Raw genomic sequence first — 22,222 nt, 5'->3', positions numbered from 1 at the left:
GTGGATATGGTTTTACTATGTCCTTCGAGATAGTAGTAATGGTACTTATTCATGACGCCAGGTTGATGTTATTAGAGCATCTCCAAGAGAATACTAAAAAATTATTTCCCAAAACATCTTATTGGAGGCTGTTGGAAAAAAAACCTCCCCAAAAATGTGTACACCCACGACAGAATGCTAAAAAATTGTCCATAAAATTTTAAAAAGGAATTTTAAAAAGGAACGACCTAACAGAATGCATTTATCATGCTATCTTCAGGAAAACTGAATATCCGTTCAAAACTGCATTGACAAACTGCAGTGACACATAATCTAAAAACTAAGACAAGAGTATAAAACTGCATTGTCAAATTGTGTTCACACATATAAAACTGCATTGACATATTTCTGAAAACTAAGGAGTATAAAACTACATTGACACCTTTCTAAAAACTGACCTTGGTGCATCAGGAACTTAGGGAAGACTGAACCTTCGGTGACAAAACATAACCTGCAACAAAGCACAGAGCTTTCAGTGAAAACAGAACATATAGTGACATAGCATTGAGAAAACTGAGTAAATGTATTACATATCCTTTTGGTTGTTGCAAATTAAAAGCAGGAAAGTAGTTCTAAGTGTTTTTGGCCTTGCTAGGAAAATAGTTCAGTAATAGTTCAGGAAAGCAGTTCAGTAATAGTTTAGGAAAGCAGTTCAGTAATAGGTACAAGCAGGAAAGCAGTCCATCCCAATTTTACCATGACAAGCAGGAACATTTCTAAAGCTTTTTGGCCTTATCAAAAGCAGTTCAATAATATGTCAAACAATGAAATACAGAGCACTTGTTTGACTGGTACAAAAGAAACATGACTGCCTATCTGTCCAAGAAAAATAATTGAGATTGTTTAAGAAAAATAAAATGCATAACTGTCTAACTGTCCAAAATGCACAACTTGTAAACTCTTAAGATAAAATATTTTTGTCATTGTATTGACATTAGTAATGTCTAAGAAATGTGAGTGAGTCAGTAAGTTATAAAAATGCCACCAATAATATTATCTAAGTAATGTGAGGCTGCCAGTAAGACCTACTCTTACTAAAGTCGCCAGAACCCACATGTACCTAACACTACTGTAAAGGATGCATCTCATATTCTAGTAGGTGCAGAACATACACTATCAGCACCAAGTCAATGATTTTGACACATCAAAGTGTTACCGACCAAAACACACCTAAATAAAATTCATCATGCTTGCACAGACACTTCAGTTACGACTACACCATAGAAAATTCAATTTTCATGATTGGATAGAACCTATCAGGCAAGAAGGGATACACTACTGCAAATTCAGATATGCATATTGCTCTATTCAGCGAATAAGAAATACACTAATTGGATCTCAGAGAAGCATTTGACAGCTCGATTTTGAGAAGTGCAAGATCTGTACCATTTGCCGGGAGGTGAAAGGATGAATGGTCCTTGCCGAAGGACGCTGCAAGCCGACGTTGTTATCCCGACGTGCTTGGCTCGATAGGTTTAGATCGTCGCGCCCGACTGGTTCATATCCCGAATGTATCATCTCACACTCCAACCAAAACACACCTAAATAAAATTCATCATGCTTGCACAGACACTTCAGTTACGACTGCACCATAGAAAATTCAATTTTCAAGATTGGATAGAACCTATCAGGCAAGAAGGGATACACTACTGCAAATTCAGAGATGCATATTGCTCTATTCAGGGAATAAGAAATACACTAATTGGATCTCAGAGAAGCATTTGACAGCTTGATTTTGAGAAGTGCAAGATCTGTACCATTTGCCGGGAGGTTAAAGGATGAATGGTCCTCGCCGAAGGACGCTGCAAGCTAACATTGTTATCCCGACGTGCTTGTCTCGATAGGTTCAGATCGTCGCGCCCGACTAGTTCATATCCTGAATGTATCATCTCACACTCCAACGCCTCGGCTGGCTCCTCCAACGACGATGGTGTCTCTCCCGCTCTTGCCCTCCTTTCCTCGAACAAAACTGCATGCGCGGCTGGAAAAAAGACATCGGAAGCTACTGGATTGCGCGCGCTCGGGAAGAATTGGGGAGAGTTTGGCTCACGCATATATGCGGGATGCATCATCGTCTTTACAGGAAGCTGAAAAAATGGGGAAATGATTAGCAGACCATTGGAGGCGAGAAAAGTGAAGTTTTGACGCGAAAAACTCTACTGGGGTTGGTATACGACTTCTCTTGGAGTTGCTCTTAGGTTACCTAATATGCGGCTTGCATTATGAACTGAACAAATTAAGGATCAACTACAGATTTTACCCTCATCATGAACTATAACTAATAAAAAGGAGGCTTACCGTCATTGAGGATGGCAATGATCTGGACCATAAATGGTGCGAAGTCAAACTTCCATATCAGTGCAAGAAGCATAAAACCAAGTTGTTACAACAAAATATGTATGGGTCAGATATATTATCTCCGTTCTCGAATACTTATCGTCCGACCAGTTCATTTTTGAACTAAAACGCAACAAATATAAAAAATGAAGTGAGTATTATTTATCTATTCAGTCAAGCGAGCGTTATTTTCTAAAAAGTAAGCAGAAGTCCATACATACCACAATACGGATGGTAATTGATACAACATAGATCTGCAAACAAAAATGAACTTTGAAAATATTGGACATAGAAACGGAATGGTAGGAGACTCAGGGGGCGAAGCCAGGATTTGAGAGTGAGGGGACAAATCAGATTGTGAGGGCTGTTAGAAGGTATTTTACATTATTTATATGGTGATTAGCTAAAAATTTTAGTAGCTCGTATAAATTTGGGGAGGGTTTACTATCTCCATCAGACTCCCCATCACACGCTATCTCACTCCTTATTTCAAACTTCACTCATGCGAAAACATTATTTTAAATAGCCGTTAACCCGGTCTGCTCGAGATGGCCTTAGGGGGGACATTGCCCTCCTCTGCCCCTACTAGAATCGCATTGTAGACTGAAAAGCAACCGTAGCATTGACTTACTGTGTAATTCTCTTTTGGAAAATTGCTCGACTCGTCAACACAACTCTATTAATTACACTAAGGCATGGTTAGGATAATGTCAGAAGCACCATGGGATGCGTAAGTAGAGTCTGCTATTGCAATACCAATATCAGCCTTCTTCAAAGTTGGGGCATCATTTACACCACCCAAGTCATGCCACATATATGTTTTCTTTCTTGCAAGCGTTTCACGATCTCATACCTGTGTTCTATCAAGCATGCCTATAGATGTTGAAGAATTGTTGAGCTTATCAAACATGAGTAATAAAAACAGGCAATCTGCATAGTTGTGCCTGGAAAGACTCCAGATAAGCCATCAACCTTCTCGGTCAATTCATCAATTGGCAAGGAAGCAAGTGACTCATCCTTATTCTGTTTAGAGTAAGGAAGAGGAAGGGTACATTTAGTACTCATTCCCAAACGACGTGTTGTTTCCTTCCCAATACCAAGTTGATCACCTGAGGCGGGGAAAAGGCCGGTTATTACAGCATAACAGTTCAGTTGCAGTAGCCATATCTACAAACATATTACTATCGACAAGCTAGCAGGAATGGGATGAAACTCCATATTTAGAGCACTCAACTCAAGGTACACAGGAATAAATATGGCAAACATGTAATCATCTTGTCATTGACATCAAGATTAAATGGCCCTGCACTATCATGGCATGGGGGCACAAAGTGGCAGGAGGCTAATGAACTATCATGGTCCTTCATGACTCTCTTTTGTACCATCTGGCACTTCCTATACATGAATGTTGTCAGTCAAGTACAACACACATCTAGTCAAAGATCTTACCAATATTGCACGTTAAAGGATCCCAAACCTGGTAAGCCACACCAAGTGCTCACAGACCACGCTCATAGGTGAAAACCGTAGTATACAAAGAAGCAGGAGAGTGTGACGCCTAGCACGACACAGTCGATGATGTACATGACGTGGAATGTGACGACATCCGTCGCCGCCGCCGTGGAGCCGCTGCGCTTGGGGTGGGAGCTTCGAGAGGCGCATCGTCCTGAGGGAGCGAGAGAGCGATAAGGAAAATGTGGATGCACCGGCGGCGGACGGGACAGTCAGCCTCCAGCGCCGGCTGCTTTGTCAGCCATCCGCGCGGGCACGCCAGAATGGGAAGGAGAAGCCCATGACCCAGCAGGCCGCGGTTGTGCACACGGGTTGCAGACAGGAAGACGGGGACAAAGCAGCCCCGAGCGAGCGTGGAGAAGCTGTGACCAGGTTGAGCGCTTGGCTTGGGAGATGGAGGGAGAAGGGGGTGCAAACGGGAAGAGGTGCTATGGCGTCGGATGAGGCGAGGAGGCGGCGGCGGGATGGTCCATAGCTGGCTTGGGTTTGGCACGGGGGATAGGATGGATGGATCACTGCTCCCTTTGGGCGGTGGCGGGTGGGGGGAGGCCGGGAGGGACGTCCCTGTGGCTGGCCAACGCGAGACATGTCCTTTTTTTCCTCACCTATGTGTCATCCTCCATATTCTAGAAGGTCCGCGTCGTTCGCAAGCCACTCCAGATTCTAGAAGGCTCAGCGTCGTTCGCAAGCTGTAGCTGGAGGCTGACTCTAGTCGTAGATTCACAATCGGGTGGAGCACAAAAAAATGGACGACGTGGATAGCGTCATAGCTTCCGTTTCGAACCGGCTTTAAAGAAATAGAAACAACCCACGGTCCTTCCCCGGGTGTGGCTGTGTCTTGGCCATTTGTGCGCTCCAGCCCTCGAGCTCCTCTGTTTTTATGCGCGCAATCCAGAATCATAGGAAAATACAGAAATTCAATTAGAAAATGATTTTTAGTGTTTAAATAATTCCAGAAACTTATTTAGTTCATAGAAAATTCATTCTAGCTCCAAATTAATTCATTCCAGTTCCTATAATTTTATAATATTATTGTTTATCATCAAGTGTCACTGTTTTGACATGAAAACAATAATAAAATTGATCTCCTAATTAATTTCATATCAAATACATAAAAACTTTGGAAATTTATAACTTCCTCGTTTTAATTCCGATTTGACTCGTTCCAGTTGTGTTAGTTTTGTATAAGTATTTACTATGCAATAACAACATTTATTATATCATATCTCATTCTTTTAAAATTAGATCTGTATTTAACTTATGTTGGTTAGTCTAGTTAATCTGCTCATCTACTAAAATATGATCTATGGTCAATTAATAATTTAGATTAAATTTGAATTAATTACTACTATAAATTACCTTTTCTCTGGGATTATAAAATAAACATGGAACCTAGTTTAATCATTTAATCACATCATAACTTGATGACCACGACTTCGATCTTAGTAGTTCTCGATCCCACGATCTCGTAGCGACGCATAGATCATTATTATTCAGTTTGTTCTTATGTTTGGTGTGATGTTAATTTTGTCTATACCATGTCTGTTTGTATTGCTACGACTAGTGGTGCGGTCACGAGGATTTGAAGAATCACCCTGGTAACTAGAATCTCAAGTGCCAGGCAAGTTATGCCCTTGATCACTTTTGTTACCCAATAGGTCACCCTAGACTGTTTATCTTTTTACCTTGTTTACCCCTGAATCATTGGGTAGTTATGCTATTGCTTTACACGGTTTTTGGGTTAATATTTCACTATATGCATGTTCCTATTATTCTGTTATGTTATTTATGTTCATGATAAGATCATTATGTTAAAGGGAACATGGAAAACCACCCGGGAAATCAGTGCTACCACAAGGGTAGTATGGGATGCCCTTGGCTGACTAATTAGGAAAGCTAATGGATGACTACCTTACCCGAAAGGGGTAAGGACAGTAGGAGAGTGGTCAGTGTAGGGAGGTCCTTGGGTTGATTTTGCTGCGATGGCGGTCAGGCGAGGGATCCCTGCATTGGAGCTTCCTAGAAACTGTAGCGGGTTTTCTGAAGCTAGTGGAACTTTGTAAAGGCCTCGTAGTGTTACCCTGCCTCGCTTCTTTGGTAGAGGTGTATGGGATTCATGACCCTTGGCAGATGGGTAACATGACTTGTGGGTAAAGATGTGCAACCTCTGTAGAGTGTAAAACTAGTATACTAGCCGTGCTCACGGTTATGAGCGGCTCGGACACTCACATGATTAATTTATGCAACCTAAATTCAATTTGTCATATGCATTTACATGGGATTATTTATTAATTTTGTTCTATTATTTATTATGGTTTGGTATTTACTTACATTTAGTAATTGCTAATAAAATTTGACCAACTTGTTAAAAGCAATGCTCAACTTTAACCCCTATTGTTGATCAGCTTTACACATCACATGAACTCCCACCTTTGGTGAGTTCATGCCACGTTATTCCCCACAACTTGTTGAGCGATGAACATGTGTGAGCTCACCCTTGTTGTCTCACACCCCCCCCCCCCCCACAGGAGAAGTATAGGTGGTTCAAGTGGAGCCACATCGAGGAGTTCAATTCGATCTAGGTGGCATCTCCCAATTGACTTTCTAGCGCCAAGGATGGATTTTAGATCATGTTATATTTATATTTTATTTTTGTAAGTCTTCCGCTATGTAATAAGTACTCTGATTTTATTGTGACATTTATCTCTATACACTTTGTTATTATATATGTTGTCTTCTTTGGCGCATGTATGAGATGGACTCGGCTTTGTTCCTTAAAACCGGGTGTTACACCTGCATAGTGGAACGTGGGTTGATTTCGGAAAAGTGGAAGGTCTCTGGTGCAAAAATGTCAGGCCTAAAGGGTATCTTTTAATCTGAGCCATTTGATCCCATCCCAGCGGTCCAGATTAGCTTGCGCAAAAACTGAACCGGTACACTACGTCGTCCATTGGATCCAGATCTGACGGTGGCTATTTAAAGAGACGAGACAACTACTGATCCGTCCGATGTCATCCAACGGTGTAGATTCCCCTGGTCGAATTGGTATATCAATTCTAATCGTCACCGTTGCTTGAGAGATCAACGACCACGATATCTCCTCCTTCCTTCCTCAACGTGAAGACACGGCGGCGCCATGGCCGGCGATTGCCCCGACCCACATGCCGCCCCTAATCTCTAACCTGAAAGCAGAAGCGTGAAGCGGTAACGGTATGGTCATGCGGAGGATGTTACTCACCAAGATCGAGGAGGTGACCCAGGCTTTCCACAGCGCACGGCGGAAACTCACGTCCGGTGTTAAATTGATGGTGCCCAAGCCGCACCGCTACCCTGCCACCACCCTCAACGCGATCCACGAGCTAATGAGAACCTACCCGACCGCGCACAGGGTGCCAATTCATGGAGGGCACCGAGGACGACGACGGAGGTCCCTGGCAGCGATTAGTTCTCTCTCTGGCAGTGAGTATCACAAATGGTCGCGGGCGCGCGTGGTCAAGGGGATACTCTCCCCTTTATCAGCGGGGTTGGCGCATGCCAGGATCCACGGAAGACCGAGCACGAAGGGTGGTTGGAAGGGAGCTACGCGCGTAGATGGCGGAGATGTTGTTACCGTCGAGCTCGCGGATAGGGAAGGTGGGGACTGACGCGTGGGCCCAGTGAGTCCGTGGTACAGACGCAGGAAGCAGGCGCGAGAGACCAACCGGGAGGTCCCACCAGTCAGTATTTGAGATATGGCGCCACGGTGTGGCTGACAGAAGGGGCCCGCGCAGCAGAGAGCATCATTACACGCGGTGGAGGAGAAGTCTGGGTCGCGCGGGTGGCATTCGGTTTAGGCCGAATTGTTGGTCTGCGGCACAGGTGAGTTTCCTTTCCCTTTTTTTGATTTATTTTCTTTTCATTTGAATCTCTAGTTTGAATTTGAATCCTTTTGTGGACTTCACCTTTGAGTCAAATATTCAAACTCAAATATGTATAAGAATAATATATATATATATACTTATTTTTATTGACCTAGTAATTTCTCTTCTTCTCTTTTTCTCAATTCTTGAATTTCCTTTAGAATTTAAATTTCACTTTGGATTTTTAACATATTTCTTTTTTATGTTATTTTTATATTGTCACAAAATGCACGCTCAATAAAAATTCTAGCATGATGCATAATTTAGTGGCATATATTTTTATTAATTATTTGTTTTTAAAGATGGTGTTCACATGTGATGACAAATAGGTTCAACCCACACATATATAAATAAAGGAAATATTTTTTCCTTTTATATTCTCTCTTACAAATTGGGTATTACACCTGTGCCATGACTCATCATATGTGTGAGACTTGGTCCCAGTACACCTAGTGATTATGTTCGCGTCCGAGTTTTGGTGCCCCTAAAACCCGGGTGTGACAGAAGTGGTATCAGAGTGATGTTGACTGTAGGACAAAACCTAGATAGAACTGGACAACCATTATCTACTTACCTTTGCTACTCTGATCTTTCTAAACTTTTCTTAATCTTTTCTCATCCACTGCTGCTTTACTCTGATTACTCTTACCTTTTCACTTCTAAAGACAAATGTGGATTTCACACTTTGAAATCATGTACCTAAAGTGACTTTTAGGAATAGAAGACCTACTCTTAGGAACAAAAACAAAACTATTTTTATATATATAGGTATATATGCACTTGAATGTTTGTTCTTATGATATTTGTCTAATTTGTATCTTTGATTGATTGTGATGAGTTGTAGAGTAATGTCCACAATTACATCTGCATATACATAATGCTTATGAAACTGTTGGTCACTTGTTCTCAAATGCTACAAATCAAGAATAAGACAACACAATTGTTAATGATTAAAGATCTTCGTCCTTCGAAGCATTATCTCCTTTGGGATATAATGATCTTCGGGCGAAGGTCATGAAGGGCGTACCTTCATCATCTCAGTGAACAAATATAAATAAATATACACGAAACACAAAAGAATACAAATAATCACTATGAATTATTAGATTATTTATATTCTCATTTTATAAATATGAATAAACACCAACGATATAAACATTACATTAATATCTTCGGCTTGCCAGAAGGTGAAATGCGAAAGTGACGCAAGAGTGATTACAATTCAGCGTGAACAGTACGGTGCTACTGTTCATCTATTTATATGCACGGGACACAGCCCGAACAAAATTACATTCCTGCCCCTGACATTTACTGTTAATCATAAGGCAAGCTATCAAGGACTAAGTAGTCATTACCCCTTTAGGTTGGTTTCATCTTCCGCCTTCATCATTATACTAAGTCGAAGCTCCTTCAGCGTCCGTTCATCCTGCCTTCGGGTTGTATATCCATATCACGCATACCTTCATCCTAAAGCCGAAACCACCTGTAGCAGTCTATTACACTGAAAAACATATTAGTCACGTTTTTAGGACCTTCGGAAGAGGAAGGCCCCCAACAGTAGCCCATTGCAGTATTAATTTGTTTCTTTGTAGCAAATTCAGACTGCGACGTAAACGAAGGCCTTTAGCCGAAGGTCCGAAAAAACATCTTCCCTTTGCTAGAATAGCGAAAGACACTGACATGTGGGGCCCACCAAGTTATGAGGTGCTGGGCATATAAATAGGGACTCACATTGATAGCATTTGATGTGCCATTTCAGCTGCTTGTGTTATTTCTGTTACTCTGAATTTTCTTGCTCTGTCGCGTTTTGATTAAATTGTAAGCTTCGGTATTTGCGCAACCGTTGACTAAATGGCTGAAGAGAAGAAGATTGTTGACCCTGCACTGGCTGGATTTTATGAAGCTATGAAGACGACAAATACAGAGAAAATCACCAATGAAATGTTGGCTGGGTTATCTGAAGATTCCGGCGATAGTGAAAGTTTTGACTTGGAAAGTGGAAATGAAGATACCGAAGATCGGTCCTGGCGGCCGAGTCATACCATCTTCGGAAAATCAACTATCAAGCAGAGTCAGATTGATGCTATGAAAGCAAGATACTTTCGCGATATTTCTATTGTGAGGGCTGGAGGAAATAGCACTGCCCCTGCGCCCGAACTAGATAAAGTTATTGTCTACAGGAGCTTCATGAAGGCAGGGCTTCAGTTTCCCTTGATTAATTTTTTAGTTGAAGTTCTGAAGACTTTTGAGATTTACCTTCATCAGATTACCCCTGAAGCTATCATCAGAATGGGGATTTTCATTTGGGCCATAAGGAGCCAGGGTCTAGAACCAAGTGCGAAATGCTTCTGTAACATGCATGAGTTGTCCTATGAGACGAAGGCTACTGGTAAAGAGCAATATTATAATAATTTTGGTTGTTATGGCTTCGTGTCTCGCTCTGATGTGAGTTATCCAGTCCCAACGTTTCGGAAGAGGTGGCCATGTGCCTAGATGGAAGAGTGGTTTTATGTAAAGAACAACTTAGTTGAAAGAGAAGATATAAAGGGGATCATTCAACGCCCTATTTGGTCTCGATTTGGCATCAGAAGGCCAGTCACTGCTCTTGGAAATGAAATTGAAGCATGCCAGAAGGCGTTTAATACTGTATGCACTTTTATTGGCACAAGAGACTTAGTCCAAGAGCATATTGCTTACAGAGTGTGGCCTCTTGTAAGTGACTAGGAGATGTCGAAGGAAACTGCTGTCGTGTCTAGTCAAGGCATCTTGGTTTATCCGAAATACACCTTCAGATACAGAGATCAATTTGATGAGCCGAACGATGACTGGCTGAATTGTGTTGAGGCAACTAGTGATGAATTGCTTGGGGCCTACACAAGGGCCGAAGAAATGAGGCAAGAGAAGATTAAATAGAGTTTTTGATGTAATTGGCTTCGTATACCCAGACTATTGCTATCCCTCGCGAAAGCAGGGAAAGAAAAGAAAAGTTGCTGCTTCGGCCATCTCTGCTACGCCGAAGGGTAAAGAGATCAAAGTTTTAACACACCGGCCTAGGTACATTGAAACGGCCAGGGTATCGAAGCTTATCGAGGGGACTTCTTTCGCCGCTGAGCCAGAATACCCCGCTCCTGCTGGTGCTAAGGGAGAATCAGCTGAAGTGTCGAAAGCAATGGGACAGGAGAAAACCAAGACGACCGAAGTGCTGAAGCATCCTGCCGAAGCTAAGGAAAAACGGTTGAAGAACCAAAACTAAAGGAGTCGGCAGGGCATCCAAAAACCCTGAGCCCGCCACCAGAGCCGGAGTTGTCGAAGGTGTCCAAAATTCCTGCAATAACTCCCAAGAGGAGGAGAATGGCCAGCGTGCTAGACGCTATTATAGAATCGACAAAGGTACAAACTCCTGCTTCAAAGCTTGATAAAGAAGGCGACATTCCAAAGAAATTTGACGAAGCTAGGATATCACCAGATATTACCGAAGCCGGACTGCCAACTTGTACTAAAGCAAAACCTGTGGGAGCTACTTTTATTTTGGAAAAATAAAGCACACCCGAGAAGATTAAATCTCCGACCCCCGAAGAGCCTACTGAAGGGTTAGATTTTATCATACGACATGCTTTGAGGAAACAGTTGTCGAAAGAGCAGATTGCCGAAGCCAAGCAATATGCCAAGGATTTGAAGTACCCAAAAGGATCCTTGGTGTATAATGGCACTGATGAAGACGACTTTCTGTACTGCCTTTCGGACAACAAGGAGGTATCTGTTTGCTAGGAGATGGCAAGAAACATAGGGTTTCCGAAGCTCGAGCTTGGCCTATCTGCAATGTCGTAGCCTCGTAGGATGACCTTGCAGACAGCCTTGCTTATAACAGTCTAAAGGTAAATATGTTTTGACTTGTAAACAGATTATTTTTGTATCTTTTATTATTGTGTTGATCCCTCCTTTTTTGTAGGGCTGAAGCTTGAGCAATGCTTTAAGGGCACAAAAGAATGCTGAAGACGAGAGCTGCCAAATAGCCCTTGGGAACCTTCGGTCAGAGGTCATCAGACTAAGGAATGAAGCCCTCGAAAAAGATAAAATTCTACTTTCCTTAGTGGATAGGCTGAAGAGCAGCAAAGCAAAGTTTAATGCACAATCTGAAGCTCATAAAGCCAAAGTTGAAAACCTAAAGAAAAAGCTTGCCGAAAAGAATGAGGATTTTGAAGTGGCGAAAGCGAAACAAGAAATAAGCGAACGGACTAGTTAAAGATTGCAAAAGAATGTGGATGAGCTTTGTGAATCGAAGGAGAGATATTATCCTTGGATTGTGCTAAGAAATTGAAAGATAGTTTTGCAAAGGTGGGTGCATACGCATTGGAGCAAAAATTTATTAGAGGCGATCCTGAAGGAATCGTTGAATGGATCGACGAAGAAGCTGAAGCTTTTGACGAAATACTTAGCGACCGTGGGGATTTCTGTGCCTTTGCCAGTGCTCGAGGGGTTGCAGCGATTCTGGAGAAAAATGGTTGTGAACATGTTAAAGCTGCAGCCCAGGCAGAAACCGTCTTCTCCATAGACAACGCTAAGGAGCCTTCGGCCGAAGCTACTTTGATAGGTGGAAAATTCTATTTCGATGTTTGGGTGAAATGCGGCCGCGAGATAGCCGACGAAGCTATAAAGAAAATTGAAAAAGAATCTCATGACGCCCGAGAAGAAGCTAAGCGAGTCGAATAGGCCCCTAAGCGCGCGAGACGTATAGGTATTATTACTGAATTTTAGCTTCGGTGCTTATTTTTTGGCTTTGGATTAACAGGTTCTTTTCTACAGCTGAACTTTCACCACCACCTGAGCCTTAAGACCCTGAGGCCGATCCAGCCATGAAAGTAGCATTAGAAACAATAAAGATTGTCGAAGAAGCCATTGATGAAGCTGTCAACAAACTACTGAACGAAGCTGCCGAAAAGATTTTAAAAGAAGACTGGCTTCTTGTGTACTTAATAAAATGTAGTATTTAGAAAATGTAATATTCGTACATGAGTTAAACATTGAATATCTATGTGTATATTAATGTAATATATGTCTTTGCGATGCATGAAATTTGCGTACATACCATTTTTTAGCCTTCGGCGAAAAAACACGTTCCCTTCTTTTCATGCTTTGTAAAGAAAGAGCCCTTCTATAGCACAGCTGTTGTATAATATTGTTGTCGACGAAGATTTTCTTGGCATGTAAAAGTATAATTGCCGAAGGTACACTTTTGTGCTCCAGCACTGTCACACTCGGATTTAAGGGACAAAGCCGGGTGCATCTCATACATGCGCCAAGAAGACAACATATATAATAACAGAGTGTATAGAGATAAATGTCACAATATAATCAGATTATTTATTACATAGCGGAAGTCTTACAAAATAAAAGATAAATATAGATTGAACTAAAATCCATCCTTGGCGCCACAAAGTCAACTGGGAGATGCCACCTAGATCGAATCAAACTCCTCGTTGAGTGGCTCCTCCTGAACCACCTGTTCTTTTCCTGTGGGGGGTGTGAGACAGCAAGGGTGAGCTCACACATGATCATAGCTCAACAATTTGTGGGGAATAATGTGGCATGAACTCACCAAAGGTGGAAGCTCATGAAGTAAGGCTTACCAAAGAGAATGGTTAAAACTGAGCATTGCTTTTAAAGTTGGTCAAAATTTTATTATCAATTACTAAATATAAGTAGATACCAAACCATAATAATAATAGAACAAAATTAATAACAAATCCCATGCAATGCATATGACAAGTTGAGTTTAGGTTTCATAATTTAATCATGCGAGAGTCCTGAGCTGCTCTTGACTGTAAGCTCGACTAGTATACCAGTTTTACACTCTGCAGAGGTTGTACCCTGTACCCACAAGTCGTGTTTCCCATGTCGCCAGGGTTTGCAAGGCCCTTAGACACTACCGAGGTGAATGGCTAGGGATCCATTACGAGGCCTTTACAAAGTTACACTAGCTTCCGAAAACCCGCTACAGTTTATGGGAAGAACACTTGCAAGAATCCCTCGTCTGACAACCATCGCAGCAAAATCAACTCGAGAACCTCCCTGCATGCAACTCCCCTACTGCCTTTGCCCCTTTCGGGTAAGGTAGTCTTCCACTAGCTTTCCTAATTAGTCAGCCAAGGGTGTCCTATTCCACCCTTGTGGTGGCACATGTTTCTCAAGTTAAGCTCCATGTTCCAATTAAAATATAATGATCTTGACATGAACATAAATAACATAACAGAATAATTGGAACATGGATATAATGAAATATTAATCCCAAAACCATATAAAGCAATAGCAAACTACCCAAGTGATTCAGAGGTAAACAAGGTAAAAGATAATCATACTAGGGTGATTCTTTGGATGACTTGTAACCTATGCATTAAACAAAAGTGATCTAGGTCAAGAACAGGTACCATAGGATGTAGCGTATGGATGATGCTATGATGAGTTCGTGAGTAATCTAGGTCGTCGTCTCCCAGTCAACTTTGGGTTGCTGGATCGTGTTTTCATATGATGTAATTATTTATTTATTTTGTACAGAACTCCTGTTATGTAGTAAAGATGTGACATTCGATCATGTGCCATGATTCATCATATATGTGAGGCTTAGTCCCAGCACACCTGGTGATTATGTTCGCGTCCGGGTTTTGGTGCCCTAAAACCCGGGTGTGACACCGGCGCAGCCTGCCCCACCGTCATGGCCGGTAGTCCCGACCTGGCGCCCTGCCAACCGGCTGAGCTCGGCCAGTTCGCCCCCTGCAGCCCCTTCCCACCCCGTGCGCCAAGGGCCATGGTGGCCGGACTACGCGCGAGCATGCGCTCACCGAGCTGCAGCGCCCTAGCGAGCTCCCTGCGCGATGTTCTAGCACCGGCAAGCCGCGCCACTGCCCAAGCGTCGGCGTACCTCCTCTCCTCTACGCGCGCCGAGCGAGCCCAACCCCGGCGCCGAGCCCCGCTAGCAAGGCCTCGGCCGAGCCTGCCCACCTGCCCACAAGCTTGAATCTCAGTCATTCAAATAAAATAAAATAAAGAGGAGAAAGAAGATGATGCCACTCAGCAAAACCACCAGTGGATTCTTCCTGTTTGGGCTCGAAATTTCTTTCGCCCACCATCAACAATTCAGTTATTCAATCATATGGACAATAGCAACACCTTATATACGCATATATCCCAGAATGCAAGCTCTGAGACCACAAATAGATCCAGTAGTTGATAACCCATCAACAACACCGAATACAAAGTACACAGTAGAAAGCATGGCAACCAAAACTATACAGTTTGTGTCAGTTAAAATTGTATAGTTTGTGATCAGAAAAGACTTGAATCCCCGTCTACGCTCTTGTCTGCTCACGGCCAACATCGGAAACAAAACAACAGCAAAGGCTTTGCGCGCGACCTTCACACTTCGTCACGACGGGCTGCATCATGTGTGTTTTCATCCGATCCTTCCAGCAGGATCCTCAATTACTCATCCTTGCTGGGCTGGTAAAGTGGTAAGGATTAATAGTCAGTCAAGTGTTAATAGACAACGTAATAGTCAGTCAAGTGTTACTGAATACGATAACAATAATAAATAGTATACAGTACTCAAAGAATCGCTAAATGTGCGACGAAATTTCTGGAGCAAAAATAAATCCTAGTCAAACTGATTGAGGGCCTCTCTAAACAGGTTTCAAGTTCATGAAATTCTAGAACAGAAAAACACAGTGAAACTGATGGAATGCCTCTCTAAACATGCATGTTTCAGTTCATGAATTCTGATCCCTCAGAATCGATTTAGCATCATTATTCTATGTATATCCATGCATGTTTCAGTCCATGCAGTCGTTTACTTTCTTAGAACAGAAAAACACAGTGAAACTGATGAACATGAACAGCTTATGTGTAGTACGTAGATGCAAACATACTACTCTATCACATGCCGTTTTGCTAGGTCGTCTCATCCCATGAAATTAAAATTGCAAGTAAAGCTAGGCAAGCCATATATATGCGGATAGATGGAAGGACAATGCCAATTAAGCACAAATTAAGCTAGTCATATATAGAACCGTACCGTTTTCAAGAAAGGGCGCTTGCTTCCAAGAGAGAACGTCTCGCTGGTTGATCGGCCGTGGCACGCCGTCCTGCTGGTTCGGCATCACCGCGAAGTGCACGACGGCGCTTCGATTCACGTCGACGGAGAAGACGTACTTGCCCAGGAAGAAGTAGACAACTTCGGGCTCGTTGGGGTGCAAAAGCGCCACCACGGGGACGACCCCCCTCGGCATCGGCACGTAGCTGGCGTTGTTCCAGATGTTCACCAGCGTCGTCACCCTGGGGTAGTCCCGCCACCTCATCTGTGGCAAGTCCAGCGTCCAGACGACCACCAGCGTACCTTCGAGGGGATCGTTGCGCCTGCGAACGATGTCCACAAACCGCATCTGGCCGGCGCTCACCCCTACGGTGCGGTACCTGTCGATTTGCTCCGGCGGCTCCTGCCTGTCCTCGAACCCGTGGAGGACCGGGAGCGGCACGAACTCCAGCCTCGGCTCTGCATGTTGGACCGGGACCGGGTCCCAGGCGACCAGGCCGCGCGAGAGGTTGACCCACCAGAGCTTCTTGTCGTGGGCGATCACGGCGTGGTTAATCCACTGCGGGTGGGCTTCGTCATCGAGGACGGGCCAGACGAGTTCCATCTGGTCCCACGTGTCGTTCCCATCGCCAGAGAGGCAGCAGGTGATGAAGGGGACGCTGTTGTTCGCTTGGCGATTGGTGGCCTGGAGCTCCGCGACCACGAACACGCACGTGCCTCCACGGCAGAGCTCGATGAAGCCGACGTTCCTGACGCCGGAGAAGTGGGGTAATTCCGGATGCCGGTCGAGGAGGCGCGTGGCGGCGACTTCGAACACTCTGCGTCCGGCGGCGAAGGCCCGCTCATCAAGCATGGGGTCGAGCGCCAGGAAGAAGATGTTCGGGCTGTTGGGCTCGGAGGGCCTCTCGAGCTCGTGGAGGAGGAGGACACTGTTGCTGGTGGCGACGATGGAGAGCTGGCCGCGTTCGACTTGGTCCCTCGTGACCGCGGCGAGCCTGGAGATGCGCGGCGGCGTCCTGGTGAGCGGCAGCCTGAGGTCAAGGCTAGAGCTATCCAAGGCTTTTTTGTAGTGCCTCACGACGACGACGCGGCCCAGGATGAACCATTTCTCCGGGTCCGGTACCCCCATTCCGATCGAGAGAAAGGGAGAGGGGGGAGTTTTTGGCAATTGGTATTTGGCTGGACCGTACCACCGCCGGTGTTGTGTTTATGTAGGGTTCGGCGTGCGGCGCAAGATTTGTTCGCCGCTGCGGCGTGTTACCGTGAAGAGTAACCGACTATCTATCAAGTGGTAAAAAGAAAGTGGAGGTAACTAAACGTGCAAAATTACGGTTTATTTTATTCGACAAGGATCTTAGTTATTACATGATCATCTATACTAATATAGAATTGGCACTTATGATCAGCTCTCGTGATATAATTAAAGCTTTTAATTTGGCCAATCATCGTAGAGGCAATTCATTTTGATCTCTGTTTGAGGAGATAATTAATATACAATTATATGTTGTAAGTCTTTTTTATTAATATATTGTCTACGCTATACGCAAATTAGTATATTCATGTGTATATATCCTACGATAGTTTTTCACCTTATAATATTTGATAAATTGCTTGCCCCCTCCTATATCGTAATCTGGCTCCGCCCGTGAAAGTCATGGCTTCCGTTTAGGAGAAATAGATAATATAGATAACTTGTGCCTCTTTCTTTGTCTCTCCATATGAGAGCCAAGGATATATAAGCAAAAATGCATGTCTGCTTTACCAACATGCACAACTAGCCGCACAACTTGTTAAAATGGCATGCCAACACCAGACCATCACTATCTCTACTACTCTATAAGGACCCAATATAGGCGTCCATTCACTGCTATGGAAAGCGCCATTCTATAATCCTCCGCGTCCGCCCTCGCTACCACCCCGCGATCTCGCCCTTCCATCGATGCCATTCCATGGACACCCCTGTCCCCGCGATCCTCGCCCACGCATCTCCCCTTCCATCGGGCCCACTACACATTCCTCTTCACCTATGCCATTGTCGCCAACCTACTGCACTCGGCCAACGACAACAATGGGCTGCCCAAGAGGTCCCAGCATCCTGGTGCTCCTGCACGGCTTCGGCCCCTAGGCGATGCGGCAGTGGTGGCGCCAGGTCTGCTCAAGACCGACGCTGACGACCAAGCTTGGCTCCTTCGTGCCGGCGCAGAGCGCGTCGAGGACATCATGCTTCTGTGCTTCCCGGAGCAACTATGGTGGCTCCTGCAGCTCGCCTACCACCGGCCGCACCATTTCACGCCGGGGTTCATGCTATGCGACCTTGTCTAGGTGAACAACAAAAGTCGTCCTCGATCTCGATCTCGATCCTCTTATATTTATCCATGCCTGAATTTGTACAACGAGGTTCGTGCACGATCGCCCTCTCCAACGCCACCACCCACCCCTGCCCGCCTGAATTTGATCCCGCCCGCCTGCTCCTCCACAGATCTCCTCTCCATCGCTGCCGCCCTGCCTAGATTCGTGTCCGACGGTGGCAATAAGAATCACACGATCTTCTCGCTGCAGAGAGGAAGAAGGTACCAAGCCCCACAGATTTGCTTCACCGTGCCCAAGATCGACGCCGGTGACCAAGCCTGGCTCCTCCATGCCGGCGTAGAGCGTGTCGAGGACATCAAGCTTCTGCGCTTCCCGGAGCGGCTATGGCGGCTCCTGCAGCTCGCCTACCACCACCCGCACCACTTCACGTCGGGCTTCGTGCTCTGTGACCTTATCTAGGTGAACAACAAAAGTCATCCTAGATCTCGATCTCGATCCTCCTACATTTATCCATGCATGAATTTGTACACCGGGGTTCATGCACGATCGACATCACCGACGCCACCACCCCACCCTTGCTCACTGTCTTGATCCCGCCCGCCTGCTCCTCCCTAGGTCTCCTCTCCACCGTTGCTACCCTGCCTAGATTTGTGTCCGACGGTGGCAACAAGAATCGCACGATCTTGTCGATGTAGGTCGGAACAAGGTACCAAGCCCCACAGATTTGCACTTGTTTTTTATTTGTTATTTTTTGGGGAAATTTTGAAAAGAAGAAGGAGAGGCGGGTCCCATCAAGAAGTTTGATGCCAACGCAGAGGCCGAGGGGGCGCCCAAGGCGATGGAATTTGTGCCCGAGCTCTAATCGCTTGTTCGGTTGAAACTGCTCGCTGGGGAGGACAGTAGTGGCGGCTGGGCTTCTCCTTCTCTGGAAGAACTGCGGTGCAGACTGAAACTTTTCTGTTGTGGTAGTGGCGGTGGGGTGCTCGTGCGTGTAGATGGAAGGGGTGTCAAAGAAACGACGCGACATCGGAGGTGGTGGCGTGGCAGCGGCGCTGGCGGGTCGCAATCGTCGTACTTGTGTAGAGACAGAGGGCTTTTTGTTGATTTCAAGGAGTCATAGGTCCGAGTGCATGTTAGAGATCTGAGTACATCTGCAGTCCCAAATTGAACGAGGGTACCAATTAGCCTTTTTAGATGATGGAGTTGAACATATCCCAGCCTTTATACCTAGAGATGCACGCAATCACTAATGGCAATAATCAACTAGACAACTTTATCTCTTCATACAGCTTTATCTATCTTTATCTCTTCATGTTTTGCTTTGGTTTGTCACTCTTTTTTTGTTACTATTTTAATTTAAAGATTTGAGCTACTAGCAGTTGAGGATGAACTAATCAAAAATTTTGATGAAGTGCTGATATCGATTTACCATTAGTTTTTCTATGGATAAGGTATGTCAATAATTTTGTTAAGCTAATGTTGCTTCTCTTGCAGGTCGAAGTAAAGAGAAGGTGTGATGAGAAAAAGTATATTGTCAAGGTAAATCTCCTATAGCAATGCAGCTTTAAGGTTTGTCAAAATATCACTTTTTTCTTGAGTGCGCAATCAAAATGTTTATATAATGAACATTGCAATTCTCTTAAACAAGGTAACTATTAGTTTATTGCGAATCTAAATTACCTAAAAAAGTCCTGGTTCATCCTAGTGTGGCTGATAAGGGCAAAGGAGATCATCATCGACAATACTTGAGAGGCCAATGAAAACACGAAAAAATTCTTGCAGGAAAGTGGTGACAGAAAAGACACCTGACGGAGGAGAGACATTAAAGATCACCATCACGACCTCCAACACTGGGGGGCAGGTGTAGGCAGGCGGCAAGCGTGACCCCATGTTCTGCGCACCGCGGATGGTCTGGCACGTAAACACGAACGGTATAGGACACTGAAAGGGAAATAGGCTTACACCTTTTCCTAAATGATTTTGGTGGTTGAATTGCCCAACACAAATAATTGAACTAACTAGTTTGCTCTAGATTATAAGTTTTACAGGTGCCAAAGGTTCAACACAAACCAATAAAAAGTCTAAGAAAGGGTTCAAATAAAAAGAGCATAAGACAACCCAAAAACAGCCCTGGTCTGGCGCACCGGACTGTCCGGTGTGCCACCGGACAGTGTCCGGTGCACCAGGGAGTTCCACTCCAAACTTTCCACCTTCGGTAATTCGGGGAGGCCGCTCCGCTCTAATTCACCGGACTGTCCGGTGTAGCACCGGACTGTCCGGTGTGCCAAGCGGAGCAACGGTCGTCCGCGCCAATGGTTGTCTGCAACGCTACAGGGAACAGTGAACAGTGCACTTGCGCACGCAGAAGTCAGAGCAGGCGCCAAAAGGCGCACCGGACAGTGAACAGGACCTGTCCGGTGCACCACCGGATTGTCCGGTGGCCCCATTGTCAGAAGCTCCAATGGTCAGAACCCAACAACCTGGTGACGTGGCTGGCGCACCGGACTATCCGGTGCGCCATACGACAGAGGCCCTCACCAACGGTCATTTTGGTGGTTGGGGCTATAAATACCCCCCAACCACCACACTTCAATGCATCCAAGCATTCACTACTCCTCATTCAATACAAGAGCAATACACAACACTCCAAGACACAAATAAAAGCCTCCGATCAAATCAAAGTCCCCAATTCAATTCTAGTTCTTAGGACTTGTGAGAAGATCGGATTGTGTTCTTTTGTTGTTCTTGTTGCTTGGTTGGCTTTCTTCTTCCCCATTTCTTGTTCCCAAGATCATTGTAATCAAAGCAAGAGACACCAATTGTGTGGTGGTCCTTGTGGGGACTTAGTGTCCCGATTGATTGAGAAGAGAAGCTCACTCGGTCTAGGTGACCGTTTGAGAGAGGGAAAGGGTTGAAAGAGACCCGGTCTTTGTGACCACCTCAACGGGGAGTAGGTTTGCAAGAACCGAACCTCGGTAAAACAAATCACCGTGTCATTCGCCTTATTCGCTTGTGATTTGTTTTCGCCCTCTCTTTCGGACTCGACTTTATTTCTAATGCTAACCCCGGCTTGTAGTTGTGCTTAAACTTTATAAATTTTAGATTTGCCTATTCACCCCCCTCCTCTAGGCGACTTTCAATTGGTATCAAAGCCCGGTACTTCATTAAGAGCCTAACCGCTCGAAGTGAGGTCGGGAGCATCCGCCATGAGGGAGATCGAGACCGGTGACAAGTCCGCAAGCTCGGGGAGAACACATTCAAGGGAGTCCGCCCATAAGCACAAGGAGGAATACTCTTCCTCCATCAAGTCCCAACGGAAGGGTGACAAGAAGAATATGATGAAGAAAGTGGTCTACTACGAGACCGACTCTTCGTCACCCTCCACCTCCGGCTCGGAATCGGCATCCGCCACTTCTAAGCGCCATGAGCGCAAGAAGTATAGTAAGATGCCCCTTCACTATCCTCGTATTTTAAAATGCACTCCATTACTTTCCGTCCCATTAGGCAAACCACCTATGTTTGAAGGTGAAGACTTTTCTATGTGGAGTAATAAAATGAGGCATCACCTAACCTCACTCCACAAAAGCATATGGGATATTGTTGAGTATGGAGTGCAGGTACCAAAGAAGGGGGACAAGGATTATGATTCTGTTGGGGACTTGTTCTCAAATGCTATGAATTAAGAACAAGGCAACATAAAATGTTAAATATCAATGCCCTTCGTCCGCTGAAACATTATCTTCGCAAGGATTTAATGAACTTCGGACGAAGGTCATGAACATAATATTATGAAGGTTTTATCTTCGTAATTAAGCATATAAAAATAATACAAAGTAAAGTTAAAACATAAAACATTAAAGGTAAACATCTTGAAAACAAATGATCTCATTCACATACTTTATTATCTGAATATAAGATATTTGAATACAACGTTTAAATACATTTATACCTTGGCCTTGACAAACAATAATTCTCGAGTGATGCGTTAGCAATTACAGGAATGCGTGAACAGTAAAGGAATACTGTTCACTATTTATAGGCA

General features: G+C 44.5%; 1 protein-coding gene and 1 pseudogene across 1 annotated transcript; both read right to left on the bottom strand.

The window, feature by feature from the left end:
* Positions 1 to 244: 244 nt before the first annotated feature.
* Positions 245 to 3,430, bottom strand: LOC109939823 (plasma membrane ATPase 2-like; annotated as a pseudogene).
* An 11,414-nt stretch (positions 3,431 to 14,844) lies between these two features.
* On the bottom strand, positions 14,845 to 17,094 carry LOC103627274 (putative DUF1618 domain containing family protein). Its single transcript, XM_008647563.3, has 2 exons — positions 15,853 to 17,094; positions 14,845 to 15,281 (listed from the first exon to the last, which is right to left on the bottom strand). Exons 1-2 carry the CDS (start codon positions 16,997 to 16,999, stop codon positions 15,268 to 15,270), a joined length of 1,161 nt encoding a protein of 386 aa, XP_008645785.1. The 5' UTR covers positions 17,000 to 17,094; the 3' UTR covers positions 14,845 to 15,267.
* Positions 17,095 to 22,222: the final 5,128 nt, after the last annotated feature.

Source organism: Zea mays, chromosome 5 (assembly GCF_902167145.1).
Source record: "Zea mays cultivar B73 chromosome 5, Zm-B73-REFERENCE-NAM-5.0, whole genome shotgun sequence".
NCBI lineage: Eukaryota > Viridiplantae > Streptophyta > Magnoliopsida > Poales > Poaceae > Zea > Zea mays.
Note: the sequence above shows the minus strand (reverse complement) of the source record. Positions and strands in the feature narration are given on the sequence as shown.